The 17,057-nt window shown below is 35.4% G+C and overlaps 2 protein-coding genes across 2 annotated transcripts; both read left to right on the top strand.

The window, feature by feature from the left end:
* The first annotated feature begins 235 nt into the window (after positions 1 to 235).
* On the top strand, positions 236 to 3,367 carry LOC113291513 (L-ascorbate oxidase homolog). The gene is made up of 4 exons (XM_026541039.1): positions 236 to 270; positions 2,127 to 2,465; positions 2,550 to 2,918; positions 2,998 to 3,367. Exons 1-4 carry the CDS (start codon positions 236 to 238, stop codon positions 3,278 to 3,280), a joined length of 1,026 nt encoding a protein of 341 aa, XP_026396824.1. The 3' UTR covers positions 3,281 to 3,367.
* A 1,073-nt stretch (positions 3,368 to 4,440) lies between these two features.
* LOC113289370 (L-ascorbate oxidase homolog) lies at positions 4,441 to 7,077 on the top strand. The gene is made up of 6 exons (XM_026538608.1): positions 4,441 to 4,533; positions 4,833 to 5,040; positions 5,143 to 5,252; positions 5,346 to 6,065; positions 6,168 to 6,533; positions 6,636 to 7,077. The coding sequence occupies exons 2-6, from the start codon at positions 4,888 to 4,890 to the stop codon at positions 6,916 to 6,918; spliced, it is 1,632 nt and encodes a 543-aa protein (XP_026394393.1). The 5' UTR covers positions 4,441 to 4,533; positions 4,833 to 4,887; the 3' UTR covers positions 6,919 to 7,077.
* Positions 7,078 to 17,057: the final 9,980 nt, after the last annotated feature.

Genomic DNA, 17,057 nt, shown 5'->3' with positions numbered 1-17,057 from the left:
GTCCAAATATAGCACAAGAGACACATCTTGGAGGTTTCATTGAGTATTCAACAAGGACATTGAATTCCTTCCCATCAAAAGAAACTGGGATAAAGTCTAGATAATCAAAATCAGCTTCAATTTCCACATAGACCTTCGCGAAGCTCATTCTAGTTCTATCCAATGTATGTTTATCGGGAAGCAAACGAGCACCCAAAGCACTAGAAATCATGTTGATTCCCTTTGCATTTCATAAATGAATAGGGATCTTCCTCAAGTTCATCCAAATAGGTATTTTCTTTATTTCTTAAACTGATTCTTCAATAAATAGATGTCATGGTCGGATCACAAAAATTTTACTTGAAATAAATATAGAAACATGTTCCAAGGAAGAAACTCTATCCTCTTCTAGCTCAAATTCAAATAAGAAAACTGAACCATCATGAATGGTCATTTGAAATTTACTTTTTGGATTCCACTCCTTCACAGCAGATTCAATGACAGATAAAGAAGGGCGTCCACCCACAAAATAGCCAATAAGAAAAAATTTGCATACCTTAATTTCTTCTTTAAAATTGGTAGCTCAGATGATAATCTTCTTATCGTTACCTGATTGAGGTTTGAAATAAGACAATTTTCTAGTAGAAAAACTTCCTGAGCTTTCCTTATCACTTGGTTTGAAGAGTGACCTCCATTTTCCATTCCTAGGGTTTCCAACAGCAATTCCTTTGGCCATCTCTGATTCTGCAGCAGAATCCTGCTTATCATCACCACTAGAAGATCTAGGGCTCTGATTCAGAGGAGGGAAAACAACAAATCCCAAGCTTGATTCGTCTCAACCATTGTAGATATGAAGAAGACAATCAATCTCCTCCAAACTCAAATCTAAAACACAATCCTACCTCATACTTGTAGATCAGAGAAATGGGGAAAAAGTGGCACAAAAAATCAAAGAATTTGAGTGAGAAAAGAAGGAGAAATCGAAAATCTAATTTTGAAAAGTCGGTCGATCGTATCCATGATTATGAACGATGACTTGATTATGAACTAGAAATGATGACTTTTTACACGTAAATTATACATGATTTTACGATACGACCAAGTAATATATGAATGGAATTTACAAGTCAGTCGATCGTATCCATCGTTTGTTAATTAAACATGCTTAATTAAGAATTATTGAATAGATCATGCGGTTAGCGGGATGAAAGTTCATTTCTAATAAATTATCTACTATTTTTTATTTTATTTTTGACATAAATATATGTAATCAACAGATCCTTGGTTTTTTTCAATATATGCAATAATAGGCTCAATTTTTGGTAAAAGCTTATTTCTGGACTATTCACCCTCTTTTCTACTCCGTTCGTTCCCTATATATAGGCGGAGTTGTAAAAAATTGTAGTCCCATTAGATAGACGGACTTTCAATTCCAAGATGGATTTTTTCATATATTACCCTTATTTATCATAGGTAGTTACAACTATAATTAAGTTTTGTTTGTAATGTTGGAAATTGTACAAAAGATAAAACAGGAAAGAGGATGGAAATGTAGGAAATCAATAAAATTTCTTATTCTAAGAGAAATTCACTTTTCCACCTATATATTGGGGACGGAGGGAGTATAACTCAAGAGTTGCTCGCCCGTCCATGGTTTGCTAAGATCTCACTGAGCGACTAGGATAACTATAAATGTAAATGTTGCAGCTGAATCCGACCACAAGTATATTTGGACTGCAAACAAATCAGAAAAATCTAGTATTACAAAATCCTTGTATCAATCCCGGTCAAACATTTATGGTCTGTCAGATGTTCTTAAAGAAAAGAGAACATTCAGAAAATTAAAGTTACTAGCATCTCCATGAATTCTTTTGTCCATTTAATTAGAGCCTTCTTCACAATGTATTAACACTCGGATCAGATATAAATCAGCAAAATGAGTCTGAAAGAGAAAACTATTTACGAATGCTCACTTCCATAAATCATGATCCTTCCGTAGACCAAAACCACCGACGAATCCAAAAAACGCGGCAAGCAGAATTGAACTTCCTAAATTAATCACCAAAACATTAAGCATTATCTTAGTTAAGTTTCCTTGAAAATGTTGAAGACTTCTCCTTCATTAAACTAGTATAGTAATTGTAAAGGGAGCATTTCGAGTTATCAAATGTTGGTTTGTCATTATCAATCAACTTCAGGATTCAAGGACATAAAATGAGGTTGGTTGAAATGGGTGGGTCTCATACTATTCAAGAGACATATGATTCTCTGGATGTCCATGTCGGTCAATCACTTGCAGTTCTTGTAACGTTTAACCAACGAGCTAGAGATTATTTTATCGTCGCTTCCTCGCGGTTTACCTCCCCTGTTCTCACTTCCACCGGATACATTAAGTACTCAAACTCGAAAGTTAAAGCTTCGGGTGCTTTGCCAGTTGGTCCTACTACCCATGTTCCCTGGTCTATGAAACAAGCTCGAAGTTTCAGGTATATGATTTTGTACAAACATTTTCTTTACTCGCTTTCTGTATTTGATTTCTGACACTTAATTCGGTTGTGTTTGAAATGTAGATGCAATTTGACAGCGAGTGCAGCGAGACCTAACCCTCAAGGTACATACCATTATGGAAGCGTAAAGATAATGAAGACAATCGGGTTATCTAACTCAGAAGCTAAAATTAATGGAAAACTGCGGTATGCTATTAATGGGATGTCTTATATAAACCCCGATACTCCACTTAAGTTAGCTGATTGGTTCAACATTCCTGGAGTGTTCGACTTAAAGAGTTTCAGCAAAAAAACTTCGATTGGAGTTCCAGCTAAATTTGGAACTCCTGTGATTGGAGCTTTGCTTCATGACTTCGTCGAAATCATCTTCAGTAATACAGAAGACACCATTCAGTCTTGGTACCTTGCTGGGAACGATTTCTGGGTCGTCGGGTAAGCCTCTTTCTCGCTCTCTGTCTATCTACATTCACACTCTAAAAGGCTGTTGCTTAATATAAACGTAAAAATACAGGTACGGACCTCTGAAGTGGTCAGCAGCACAAAGAAAACACTACAATTTAGTGGATGCTCCCAAAAGTTACACAATTCAGGTATACCCAAAGTCATGGACTGCAATATTATTGCCATTAGACAACAAGGGAATGTGGAATTTGAGGTCTCAAATCTGGCCAAGAAGGTATTTGGGACAAGAATTGTATGTTAAAGTATGGAATGATGAGACAAGTCTATACACCGAGTACAATCCTCCTCCAAACACGCTTTTCTGCGGGAAAGCTAGAGGTAAACATGTCTAGTAATACGTGTTACTTTCTACACTATTTCAATTCCCTGAAGTAAGCTAAGTAGCTTTTCATTTAGTATATCTACTACCGCGAATATTAAAAGCGGCCAGTTCCTTTGTGATTTTGCTTTTGTAATATTTGTGATTTACTATTGGTGGTCACAATAGTGTGACCTGTTAGAAGAAGAAGATTAATGCAGAAGAGAAGCCAGCTGGGTAGTGGTATTTGTGTCACTCTGTTTTCATCTCTATCTTTATTAATCACAATTGATCATCCTTTTCTTCCATAAGTTTTACTGGTCTCCGTCTTGATGATATTCACTTAAATTTCTGAGTCTAATTGGAATATGATGGAGTTGCTCACTCTTTTCTTGTTTGGGTTAATGTTCTTCTAACTGAAATACAGTAACAACAAAGTACTAGTAATACTTGCAATTGACATAATAAAGGTTCCTGAACCCCGACCATATAGATAATTCCGCAGCAAATATATCACGAAAATTCACTCATAAATCCTTATATCCAGCTCAACAGAGTATGGTCTTTGTCAGATTTCCCCCGAGAAAAGCTTCAGGAAGTAAATGCATACCGGTACCTCATGAATTATTCTGTCCACCATGCATTTAGGATCTTCTTCACAGCGGGATGGCACTCCTTAAATACAATTATCAATAATGATTTTGAGAGTGAAAACATTTATGTCATTTTAACGAGTAAACCGATTACCGCTTCCATAGACTAAATCCGTCAAATCAATAGACCACCGACAATTCAGAAAAACGCGACAAACAGAGGAAAAATTACTTGTTTTTTTTAATTACCGGAAAATTAAACATTTTCTCTTGTTTTCTGCTTCTTTTACTAGTTATAGTAAACGGAGAATCTCGAGATTTGCATTTAAAATTTGTTTAGTTTAAGGGTAAGAGTACACTCTTTGCACAGATCGCACCCAGTATCGACATTAGTCTCATTATAGTTACAGACAAACAGAGTGAGAGAGAGAGTCAGATACACATGAGAGAGACCCATGAAGTGCGGTGCAGATGGGCCGGTTTGATTATGGCATCATGCTACGTACCTAGTACGTTCCCTCAATCAATGCAAACTTCCAACCATTATAATCACTTTCTATATATAGATTTTCTCAAACTCTCATTTCCACTCAGTATCATCAACAAATCAATCACCGCCATCAACTTCTCTTTCTCCGATTCCGCATTGCTTCTATCTCTTATTCATTTGAATTTTGAGGAAAATCACTCAAAGGTTAGTTACTTGTTTCTTCCGTATCCATCTAACAGAAAAATCCATCTTTTTGAAAAGAAAAATGTAGGACAGTGTACTATATTTCTTTTTGCTTGGATCCAGTTCAGTTTCTCCAACTTTGATTGGACGAATATCTAGTATGGTGGGTCCCACATTTTGACTAATCCCACGGTTCCCCATCTAATTTTAAATTTTAACTTGGTTAATTGACCATTGACTCTTTACAGATTCTTGAAGACAATGGTCAAATGAACCTCATTTTGTAGTTACTAATATCCTTTTCATTTGGGCTATTGCAGAAATTAGTCTACGAAGCAGAGAATTTTTGTAATTTTACTGAGATATAGTCATAAAATGAGAGGAAGCAGATCAATGATGCTGCAGTTACTAGTAGGAGTATTAGCATGTTTGGGTGCCGTAATGGTTGTGGATGCAGAGGATCCATACAGATACTTCACGTGGGTTGTTACTTATGGAACCATTTCCCCTCTTGGCACTCCTCAACAGGTAATAATCCATTCCGATCCTAATTTTGAGTCTAAATGCTTAATTAGTTCATTATCATTGACATAACGGTACTTAAGATGTATGTCTCATTTTGTTTTGCAGGGTATTCTCATCAATGGACAGTTCCCTGGTCCTAGACTTGATATTGTCACTAACGATAATGTTATCATTAATGTTATTAACAAGATAGATCAACCTTTCCTCCTTACCTGGTAAAGCTATCTAGCGTGTTATGCCTAAACCTTTTAATTTAAATCGTACAGAGTGATATCAGATTTTGATTTTGAATATTGTTCTCTCTTTAGGAATGGGATCAAGAACAGGAAGTCATCATGGCAAGACGGAACTCTCGGAACCAATTGTCCGATCCCTCCAGGCCGGAACTTCACATACCATGTTCAAGTTAAAGATCAAATCGGAACATTCATGTATTTCCCCTCATTACAAATGCACAAAGCTTCCGGCGGATTCGGAGGAATCAATATGTATACTCGCCCCAAAATTCCTCTACCATTTGCACAACCAGCTGATGATTTCCATTTGCTTATTGGTGACTGGTACAAGGCCGGCCATAAGGCATTGCAGAGCACTTTGGACTCAGGACGAAAACTAGCTTTCCCTGATGGTTTACTGATTAACGGGGTACAAAGAGGAATCAAGTTTACAGGAGATCCAGGTAAAACGTACATGATCAGGTTATCAAATGTAGGTTTGTCAACTTCGATCAATTTTAGGATTCAAGGTCATAAAATGAAGTTGGTTGAAATGGGAGGGTCTCATACTATTCAACAGACATATGATTCTCTTGATGTTCATGTTGGCCAATCACTCTCTGTGCTTGTGACGTTAAATCAACCAGCTAAGGATTACTTTATTGTTGCTTCTTCACGATTTACCTCCCCTGTTCTCACTTCTACCGGATACCTTACGTATTCAAACTCCCAAGTAAAAGCTTCGGGTGCAATGCCAGTTGGTCCTTCTGCTTCCGATGTTCCCTGGTCTATGAATCAAGCTCGAAGCTTCAGGTATAACCTTTGCTACAAATCTTCATTTATATGATTACGTACATACACCTATAGGTATCAAATAATTCCTGACATTTAATTTGGTTTGTATATGAAATGCAGATGCAATATGACAGCGAGTGCAGCGAGACCTAACCCTCAAGGGACATACCATTATGGTAGCGAAAAGATAGTGACGACATACAGGTTATCAAATTCGGAAACTAAGATTAATGGAAAACTACGGTATGCTATTAACGGGATGTCATACGTAAACCCTGACACTCCATTGAAGTTAGCTGATTGGTTCAACATTCCTGGAGTATTCGACTTAAAAAGTTATAACAAAAAAACTGCTGCTACTCCAGCTAAATTGGGAACTCCTGTTGTTGCAAATTTGCTTCATGATTTTGTCGAAATCATCTTCAGTAACAGAGAAAACACAATTCAATCTTGGTATCTTGCGGGTAATGACTTCTGGATCGTCGGGTAAGCCTCTCTCTTACACTTTAGCTATTGAAAATCTAGATATTGCAGTTCGTAGTACTAAAGGCTGGTTATAACTTTTAAATGTTGACTTGAAAAATACAGATTTGGACCTCTAAAGTGGACAGCAGCACAAAGGAAACACTACAATGCAGTGGATGCGCCAAAAGGTTACACAATTCAGGTGTACCCCAAGTCATGGACCGCAATTTTAGTGTCACTAGACAACAAAGGAATGTGGGATTTGAGATCTCAAATCTGGCCAAGAAGGTATTTAGGACAAGAAATGTATGTGAAAGTATGGAACGATGAGAAGAGTCTCTACACTGAGTACAATCCTCCTAAAAACGCTCTTCTTTGTGGCAAAGCTAGAGGTCAACACGTCTAGTATCGTTCATGTTGTTTTACAGCATCTGCTACCGCGAAAATTGAAAGCGGTCGATTTTTTTTCTTCTATGTAATTTTACTTTTGTTGGTCACGATGGTGCGACTTGCTAAAGGATGAAGAAGAACAAAAAGATAAGTGAAGAAGAGTAATGGTTTTTGTCACACTGTTTAGTGTTTCCATCTTTATGGGCTCTATCATGTTGATCATTACAAATCAGCCTTTGTCCGTACATTTTATTTGTCTCAATTTTTCTTTTTCTTATGCTGGGTGGGCTTGGACAATTTTATACCCGGGCTTAAGCCTAAATTTAGAACGATTTTTTGGGCACCATTGTTTTTCTGGGGACCATCATTTGATTAGGCCACCTTCCCTATAGTTATAAGGGGTGTCCTAAAAGGTGGAGATGACTAGTTTACCCTTTAACCTAATTAAAATTATAATTAATCTACAACTTCCTCTTCCTCTATTCTACAATCGTTCTTCATCAAAACCTGATCATATAAATCTAATCAAAATCATCAAATTTTCATCATCGTCGATTCATTGAATTTTTATCGTCGATTAATTAATATTTTGTAAACAAACTCGTCCATCAGTATTCTCCCACAAACCCATTATATCAAATTCGTTTTTTATTGAAATTTTGAGCAGTAGTCATCAAAATAGGTTGAATATGGAGGCAGTAGTAAGTTCGGTTAGGAGAATTTACAAAAAAAAATCTAGTTTTACAACCGAACTTTTAAAGATGAAGAACATGAAGAACACTTCGGCTAAGAATGTTTTTTTGTTCCTAACCAAACGCCAAAGTTCGGTTGAGTCGCAAAAAAAAATTCAAAACCGAACTCTTCTCTGTATAGCCAAATGTTGAGTTCGGTTAAATCGCAAAAATAAATTCCTAACCGAACTTCACTCTGAAAACGTATATAATGAGTTCGGTTAAGTCACAATTTTCTTTGCTAACCGAACGACGAGTTCGGCAATGTTTTATAAACATTGCGATCATGCCGAACCTATAGATTTTAAGTGCATGGAAAAACTAAGGGTTCGGCTGAATGACTTGTTCGTACGGATTTTGCGAACCTACCGAACTCTGATGTTTAAAGTTCGGTTACAATGTGGTCGAGTCGACTGAACCGAAAAAAACTCTGTAAACTAAAGCATAGTAGTTCGGTTACATTTGATTTTTCATCAGCTAGCCGAACAAACAAAAACTCCATTAAAGCTATGGTTCGGTTACCTGTGTACTTCGGATTTGTTAACCGAACTTCATTTGCAGAAATTTCGGCTACATGTTCTTCATATAATATAACCGAACTATATTGACCTTGTTGAAATTTTTTGTTACAATTTTCATTTGAAAGATATTTTAGGCCATTTATAGCAACATTAACTAAATTACAAGCATACCTTGGTACCCAAGTGATGTTTTTTCTCCATGTTCACCCATCTCAAAAAAAAAAAAATCTCTATCTTCTTTTTCTTCTACTACTTTAGTCACTCAATAATTCTATTTCTTTAAAAAAAATCATCTATTAATTTAAGCTTAATCAATTATTAATTACACTAACTAATCATTACACAAAAATAATCAGGAGAGTAGTTTTGGTATTAAAATAAATATATGGATAAGGGTGTCCTCAGATTACTTCGAATAACTTACCAAAAATAAAATGATGGTCCCCTGCAAGAAAAAGAGTGGTGCCTAAAAAGTCGTTCTAAATTTAGTACATAATTTTATTTTTTTTTAAGAGGAAAGAACATACATTATACTGATACTAGATTTTAAACTACATATAAGGAGTATTTCATGAGATCTCCAAACTCGTGAGCGGAGACTCGATCCGCTGACCTCCTACTTGAGAGTCAGGCTCTTGGCCAACTGGGCTAACCCCTGATGGTTTGGGCCATTCTGATGAAAATTTGGTTTGGACTAAAACCAACTAAAACGAACGAGGTATTTTGGCTATAGGATGTTTTAGTGACAATCCAAAATACCTTTCTATCTTCGAGTATTACGTTTCAAACTCAACCATTTTCTCTATTTCCTTCTTGATTCCCTCTTCAGATTATCCATCGTGAAACACTAATCCTACATTATCTGGCTAAAATTAAGATACTCGATCGTAATCAAACTTTGGAATTTCTTTTTTTTCCTTTTTGATTGATTTGTATCTAACGACAGTTATTGGTACATACTTTCATATTTCATGAGTTTGATTCCATATGATGATTATTTCATCCAATAAAGCATTCGAGAAAGGAAAATATTTTCTTGATTAAATGGAGATTCAGTCACACAGTTTAATGCCTCTTTTGTACAAATTGGTTAAGCATCACCAGAAACAAAACTAGTTTTTTCCATACTCTAAAATAAGACAGATCTCTAACAAATAAAAGTCAGTAAATCAGAAATTGATGTTAGGGTTTTCGCAATAAACACTCAAAAGTCCTCTACATCCAACTTCATAATAGAGTTTGGTGCATATCCATATTTAAAGATCCTTTTGAAAAGACGAGGGTATCCAAATATACCTCAATCTAAAACTTTTCCACCTATAAGTTCTTTCTCCGAAAGTGATTGCCTATGGACTGAGTCGAGACAATACACCTAATCGATTCACACTTCGTGTAACCGTTTATGGATACGAGATCGATACAATACAACAACAAGATAACTTGTGTGATTGACTATGGATTCAAGATCGAGACAATACAACAACGAAGTATGATTACTTGATAATAGGTTCATACTTAACTAAACACAATAGGATTGCTATCAAGTAATTAGGAATTAACATTTGTGTATTTTGCTTCTAATTATAATAAAAACAATTATAATTTCGGAAATAGAAAAGGAAAAGACACAGCAAGATTTTGTTAACGAGGAAACCGCAAATGCAGAAAAACCTCGGGGACCTTGTCCAGAATTGAATATTCTCAAGATTAAGCTGCTTTACAAAATGTAAACCAACTTCGTATAGTTGATACCAAGAAACTAAACCTATAGTTCACCTAGTTCCATCTGTATCCCTGCGCCTCCAACTTGTAATAAGTACGCACTTGGAACAATTCCTTTGGTTCGTATTCCAAACAGTAAAGGAACAACAAATCTACTCGGTAACAACTCTTTTCAAACAAGTGATATGAGATTAACAAAAGGCTCTTCCATTTATCTCGATAAACTCCTTTGTCAGGTTCTTAGATCTATCTATTCAACAAATACCAAAGTAATTGTCTAGATTTTGCAATCAATACTACTTAGTCGCAAAGACAATATATTGATGCCGATATACTCAACTAATCAATCAAGATTATGAACTCAAATAAGAAATATTCTTTATCTTCAAATCTTCTTAGATCTTCAATAAACACCTGCACACAATCAACTTGAATATCTTGTGATCAATCACACACATAACAGAGTCTTTCAACAATGGATTATCACAAGACGTCTTTAGATATACAAACAGTCTAAAGATCCTCGATCTAGTTTGAGTGAATCTTATATCAGAAGAGAATATTCTCAAGCATAAACAAACTAGGTGCAATCAAAGTTAAACAACCGTTAGTCAATCAAATTAATCGAAAACTAATAATAAATTAATCGAAAACAAACTATGTGCAATTGTCTAGTTTCCCACCAACGGTACTCGTAGAGCTTCCAAATCCCAAAGAAGTCTTTAAAATGAGCGGTCGTAAGAGATTTCGCCTAATTAAGGTACTTCTTCTCCGAATAGATGGCTCCACCAGTAAAAACACAATTAGGTATTTTTGCTGGCTCTTAGGATTCGTTTGCTCGAAATGCAAACTTCAATATTTATAGACCAAGGAAGTTTAGACACCAAGGGATTTCCAAAACCTAAAATATTCTCCAGATATAAATATATTTCCAAATTCGGTTTTCATAATTCCTGGAAATTCTCTACCCAAATAATGACCGAAATCTCAGTACAAAATCTCTAACTAGTAAATGCACATTACCAATTTTTATTTTCTAAAGATATGCATTTTAATTGCTGGAAATTAAATGCATATAAAACTAAAAATCTTAATTAAAAGATTCTCAATTTATTTCGATCTGGGATTCTCCTTTAGTTAGTAAGGAATATCTTTAAACAATAAAAGGTAAGAATTACTGCACGTGTTCAAAGTATGTCGACATATTTACTTTTTAAATCCTTTTTCATATTTATTTACAATCTTGAAACCGATTTGCCACACTTCCAAATGAGTTTAGAATTGGTTCATCTGATTTCCAAGAACTATGTGATTGATCAAAAACATTCAATCACCATTAATAGGTTTCACGGTTCAACCAAAACAAGTTTCGGTTCTACCTCCAAATGGCTACTAGGATCGCTCACATTAGTTTCTAAAACATTGTTAACTAAGTACCGGGATCGGTTACCACTTATTTATGGTACTTACTTGTGATCGGTTGCACAAGTTATAGGATCAGTCACACCAATTACTAAAACTTGTTAACCTACTACAAGGATCGATTACACATCTTGTGATTAGTCCCAACCAAGTTCTAGGATCGGTCACCCAATGACTAGGAATGGTCACACTAATTACAAATATCGATCATACCATCTCAGGTGATTACTTAAGATTGGTTTCACTAATAAAAGTCATACCAATACAAAAGTCAGGCCTTGTGAATAGTTTTACCAAGATACATAAACAAGTTATTAGCGGTTATACTAAACTCACATATTGGTAATCCAAAGATTTGCAATGAATAACAATACCAATAAGCCTAGCGATTTCCCTTTCGATTCATAAAACAAGTTTATGAATTGTACTTCCTTTAAACGAATGTAAAACATTGTTTCCTAGGACGAAATCTTCACCCATACCCATACAAATAATCACAATAGTATTTATGTGATTATGTCGATGTCTTATATACGAAGTTCAAAAGATAGACGTTATACTTCGTATTGTAATTCCTTAATACTATGTCTAACTAGAGTATAATCATTCACAGCTTCGCATTTATGTTTTTAGTATGCACGGCTTGAAAGATACGTTAGGAATGAAACAGTTTAAGTCAAATATTACTAACCTCAAGAGGAAGGATGATGTCGTCGTTGTAGCTCTCTACTTCTTCACATTCTTCAAATCTTCATGTAATACTTGTAAGTCTCATATCCTAGTAACTTTCTAGCTAACCTTTACGAAGTTGACTCTAGTAAATAATCAAGCGACTCTTTAAATGAGTTTTGATTCACTAAAATATGACAACCAAACTTGACATACCAACGCTTGGTAGATTCAACCGAGTTATGCTCTAACAATCTCCCCCTTTGTCAATTTTAGTGACAAAACTCTTGCATCATATGGATAAACAAATTACAAGAATTCATTACATATACGCTTGATTCCAAGTTTCAACAACACAATAACCTGTATACATTCAATCCATAAATGCCACTATTGACATTATAATAACAAATCTAATACTCCCCCTAAAGGTAAGATAGGTGGATTTTCAATCCGCGAGTCTTTGTTATTCCCTTTGAAGTCCATATAACTACAAGTGTCAATATGATATGTTAGTCCCCCTTAGTCTATGCTTTACTCTTTTGTTAGATATAACGTTTAAGCACCATTGTCCTTTCCTTAGATACCAAATCACTTGTCTACTCCATATATTTCTCCCCCTTTTTGTCACAAAATGATAGGTACGAGCAAAAAAAGGACAAACCGAAAGGATCTTACAAATCTTAAAAGACTTGCAACCTATAAGAGTTAAGCACGAGAGTTCCACACACCATTTTAGATAACTGAAAATGCGGGGGGTCTAACAACCACACCCAGCAATTCGTTTGGCAATCTGAGAGGACTTACTCCAATACACTTTCTGGAGAATCAACTAGACAGTCAGACTAAATCGAGAATAAAGTATATCAAAGAGTTTAATATCTCTAACTCTTAATTCAATCAGCAATCAACAAATAGAAATATACGAGCCCGATTGAATATAAGAGGAATTACTTGAACGGTACCAAAGACCAGTGTTCAAGTGTCAATCAATGTAAATCAACAACCAAAGTTGGATATTCTAATTGATTGATCTTAACGCACAACCTGTGATATTTCAATTATATAACAAAATATAATTCGGAAAAGAAATAACACAGACACCAGAATTTTGTTAACGAGGAAACCGCAAATGCTGAAAAACCTGGGGACCTAGTCCAGATTGAACACCACATTGTATTAAGCCGCTACAGACACTACCCTACTACCAATTAACTTCGGACTGGACTGTATTTGAACCCTAATGAACCTCACACTGATTTAAGGTACAGTTGCGCTCCTTACATCTCCGATCCCAGCATGATACTACACAGTTGATTCCCTTAGCTGCTCTCACCCACAACTAAGAGTTGCTACGACCCAAAGTCGTAGACTTGATAAACAAATCTGTCTCACACAGAAATACCCAAGAGTTTTTGTTCCGTCTTTTGATAAATCAAGGTGAACAAGAACCAATTGATAAACCAGACTTATATTCCCGAAGAACAGCCTAGTATTATCAATCACCTCACAATAAACTTAATCGACTAGCGAAACAAGTTATTTTGGAATCACAAACGATGAGATGAAGGTGTCTATCGGAGATATAAATCTCAAGCCAATTTTACAATTGCACTCAATCACGATAGAAACATCAAGATCAGATCACGCAACTACAAAGAGAATAGTTGGGTCTAGCTTTACAATCCCAATGAAGTCTTCAAGTCGTTAACCTACAGGGTCTCGAGAAGAAACCAGATATTAAAGGAGAATCGACTCTAGTTATGCAACTATTAACATACAGGAGGTGTGGGGATTTTGTTTCCCAGTTGCTAGAGTTCTCCTTTATATAGTTTTCAAATCAGGGTTTGCAATCCAAGTTACCTTGGTAACAAAGCATTAAATAATCACCGTTAGATGAAAAACATGATTCAACTAAGCTAATATCTTTCAACCGTTAGATCGAACTTAGCTTGTTACACACAAATGAAATGTACCCTCATTTAGGTTTATGTAACCGTACCCAAACGTGTACACTATGTTGGTTCATAAATAGTTAACCGAGGTTAGTCATACGATTACTCTCATATCAACCTTATTCATCTTAACCATAACTAGTTCAAATGACTCAAATGAAACTAGTTAAAGAGTTGTTCAATTTCTATATTCTCATGGATTTATACAAGAACACAATTGAAGCAAAACCGGTTTGATTCACTCGAGTCGATACATGAGCATTATATCCACGGTTTGCAAAGATTGCATTCCATATTGATAAATGTTTTAGGTTCATGTACAACCGATTTTAGAAAGTAACCACTTAAGTATGCGTACGGGTATGCGTACTTAAGTAATCGGATATGAGTTTGTTGTAGTTTTCAAACTCAGCAGAAATTTACAGACGTGAACTTTCCGCCAGTATGCGTACGGATACGCGTACTCTAGGTAACCAGATGAGTTTGGTTTTGGTTTTCAAACTCAGCAGTAATTCACGGACGTGAACTTCCACCAGTATGCATATGGGCACGCATACTTACTCAATCTCCTACAAACTTTTTGTATACACACAAATATGCATACTTTAGGCTCCCGGTTTTGGACTTATACACTAATGCGCGAACACACTATGCTTATATCCAAAGATGGTTACAGGATTCTAAACTCTTTATTTCAATCATTGAAACATTCTTCTATAATGGCAATAGCCGTTTTCACACACTATTAACATCAAAGCAATTTTCAATATATTGAAATAATTATAATCGAAACATTCCAAGTCTTACACCAAATGATTGTATCACACAAACCATGTAAGATGTTACTCGGCAATTTTCTCATGATATAAGATGAACTTGGTCGAAGAGAAAGCTTACCAACATATATTTCGAGAAATATGTAAGCGAGATATACTCATCTCGAATCTCAAATGTGTATAGAGAAAACTATATCTTAACACGACTTATGTCTCAATATAGGAGATAGAGTAGAAATAGACTTTCCCAGTGATAGATGAGTTTAAGTCTCTACATACCTTTTGTCGATGGAGTTCCACAAGCTCCCCTTAGTAGTTCTTCGTCTTCAAGTGATAAGCACCGTGAAGTCTAAGCTCAACTACACAAACTATGTCCTAGTCCGAGACATCTATAAATAGGCTAGAAATCAAGACTTATAGTTTTCATCACTAACATTGACAAACATGCTTGAGATAGCATTGCATGCGAGTTCGACCGAGAAATGCTCTAACAATCTCCCCCTTTGTCAATTTTAGTGACAAAAGTATCAACACATATGGATTACAAAATAAATAAAAATTGTAGTTTCTCATCCAAATGCTTGATCTCCTTGGCATCTTCAACGCGGATCCAAATCTTCGTCACTTCCAAGTACTCCATGATCCTAAAGGTTATAAAATCAGCATCATAGTTGTTGAAGATCCGTAACAATAACAATGAGAAGACAAATGCTCTCAATTATTATTATACAGTGTCATAGTTGTATCACACTTTGACAGTAATACTATGGTTATATGTACCACTCCCCCTTAGTCAATACTTCATCTCGACATGAAAACCACTCCCCCTTACATAATGATCCATAAACCATATGTATTTGTAGTATCACACTATACATTAATTATCCCCCTTTTTGTCAGTATAAATTGGCAAAGGTACGAAAACTAGTGGGATCCTCATGAAATTTTCAGAGATACTTCATGACCAGAAGACAATACCATATCAACTTATTTAGATGTCATTATAAATGCGAAGCTAAATGCATTCATCAAGGAGTTTATAAACATACAATATAACCCCTATAGTATTCCACAGTCGCACTCCCCACTAAGATTTGGCAATTAAGTACAAGTTCAAAAAGAACACTCCCCCATAAAATGTCATTCTTGAAAGAACAACAAAGGCGACCTTACTTTCACAAGAAAAGAAGGATTTCATTGGACATAACCAAATCACATGAAAACATGAATTTGAGTCCAAAGTATTCAATTGAATTATCCACAAAAGAATTCGTGATTAATCCAATCGAAATGCACAATTAAATTAATCATAAGAAAACTCATAATTAATTCAATCGGAATTTCACAACTAAATTAACCACAAGAAAAAAATCAACTCAATTGGACATGCTCGTCATAAGAGAACTTACGGAGCAACAACTAAACTGACCACAAGAGAATGATAAATTCAATTGGTCATGCTCAAACATAAGAAAACTAATGGAGCAACACAGTATATGCACAAAAATGTGGATCGAAGATTGACCAATACTGCAGAATAGACAAGGATTCATTCTATTTTCCATCACTATTTGCACAATGACATACAATAGACTTAATCCTTGTAAACAAAACTTTTATCCTTTCTTCCATCAAAACAATGACATAAAAGGCTTTAACTTTTGTAATGTCAAAAGTTAATTCTATATTCTATCAATACTTTCATACCGACATAATAGAGATAACTTTTGAACAAGTATGGGACAGTCATAGGTTCACGGACGTAAACAACATATCCCATAACACTTTGCAATACATAAAATCACACAGATTAAAATTTCAAAAATCATCTTTCAAATAACTTAGAATTTAAATAAATAAATCTAAAACCGTTGAAGATGAAAATCGTTGGACATAGCTATGTGTACTCACAATAATAGCTATTCCAAACCCTAGTTATTCTTCTAAACACATAAAAAGAAGATTTACTAGACATTGAGACCTCTGAAGAATTCTTTATCGTCCCCGAACTCCTTATCGTCAACATCCATGGGAACATAAGGTTCATGGAGAAATGAGTCAATTCCAACAAACCTTCTAGGCTGATGATGTCGAATCAGGGCCTTCTGAATTTCGAGAGTTCTCATAACAAAAGCCTTTATTTGTTGAATCTCCTTCCTTGCTTCCTTCAAATCTTCAAGAACATCAGAAAACTTCTGAGAATTTGAAGGAACAACCCTTGGCTTCCTCACATTCCTTCTTTTTCTCTTCAAAGTTGGAGGTAACGGAGATTTTTATTTTTCCTTCATGATTGATGGCTTAACAATCATATTAACATCTTTTCCGTCAGAACACATGATGCTTGGAGTCTCCATACGTG

Source organism: Papaver somniferum, chromosome 6 (genome assembly GCF_003573695.1).
Source record: "Papaver somniferum cultivar HN1 chromosome 6, ASM357369v1, whole genome shotgun sequence".
In the NCBI taxonomy this organism is placed as follows: Eukaryota; Viridiplantae; Streptophyta; class Magnoliopsida; order Ranunculales; family Papaveraceae; genus Papaver; species Papaver somniferum.
This window is presented reverse-complemented; position numbering and strand designations above follow the sequence as displayed.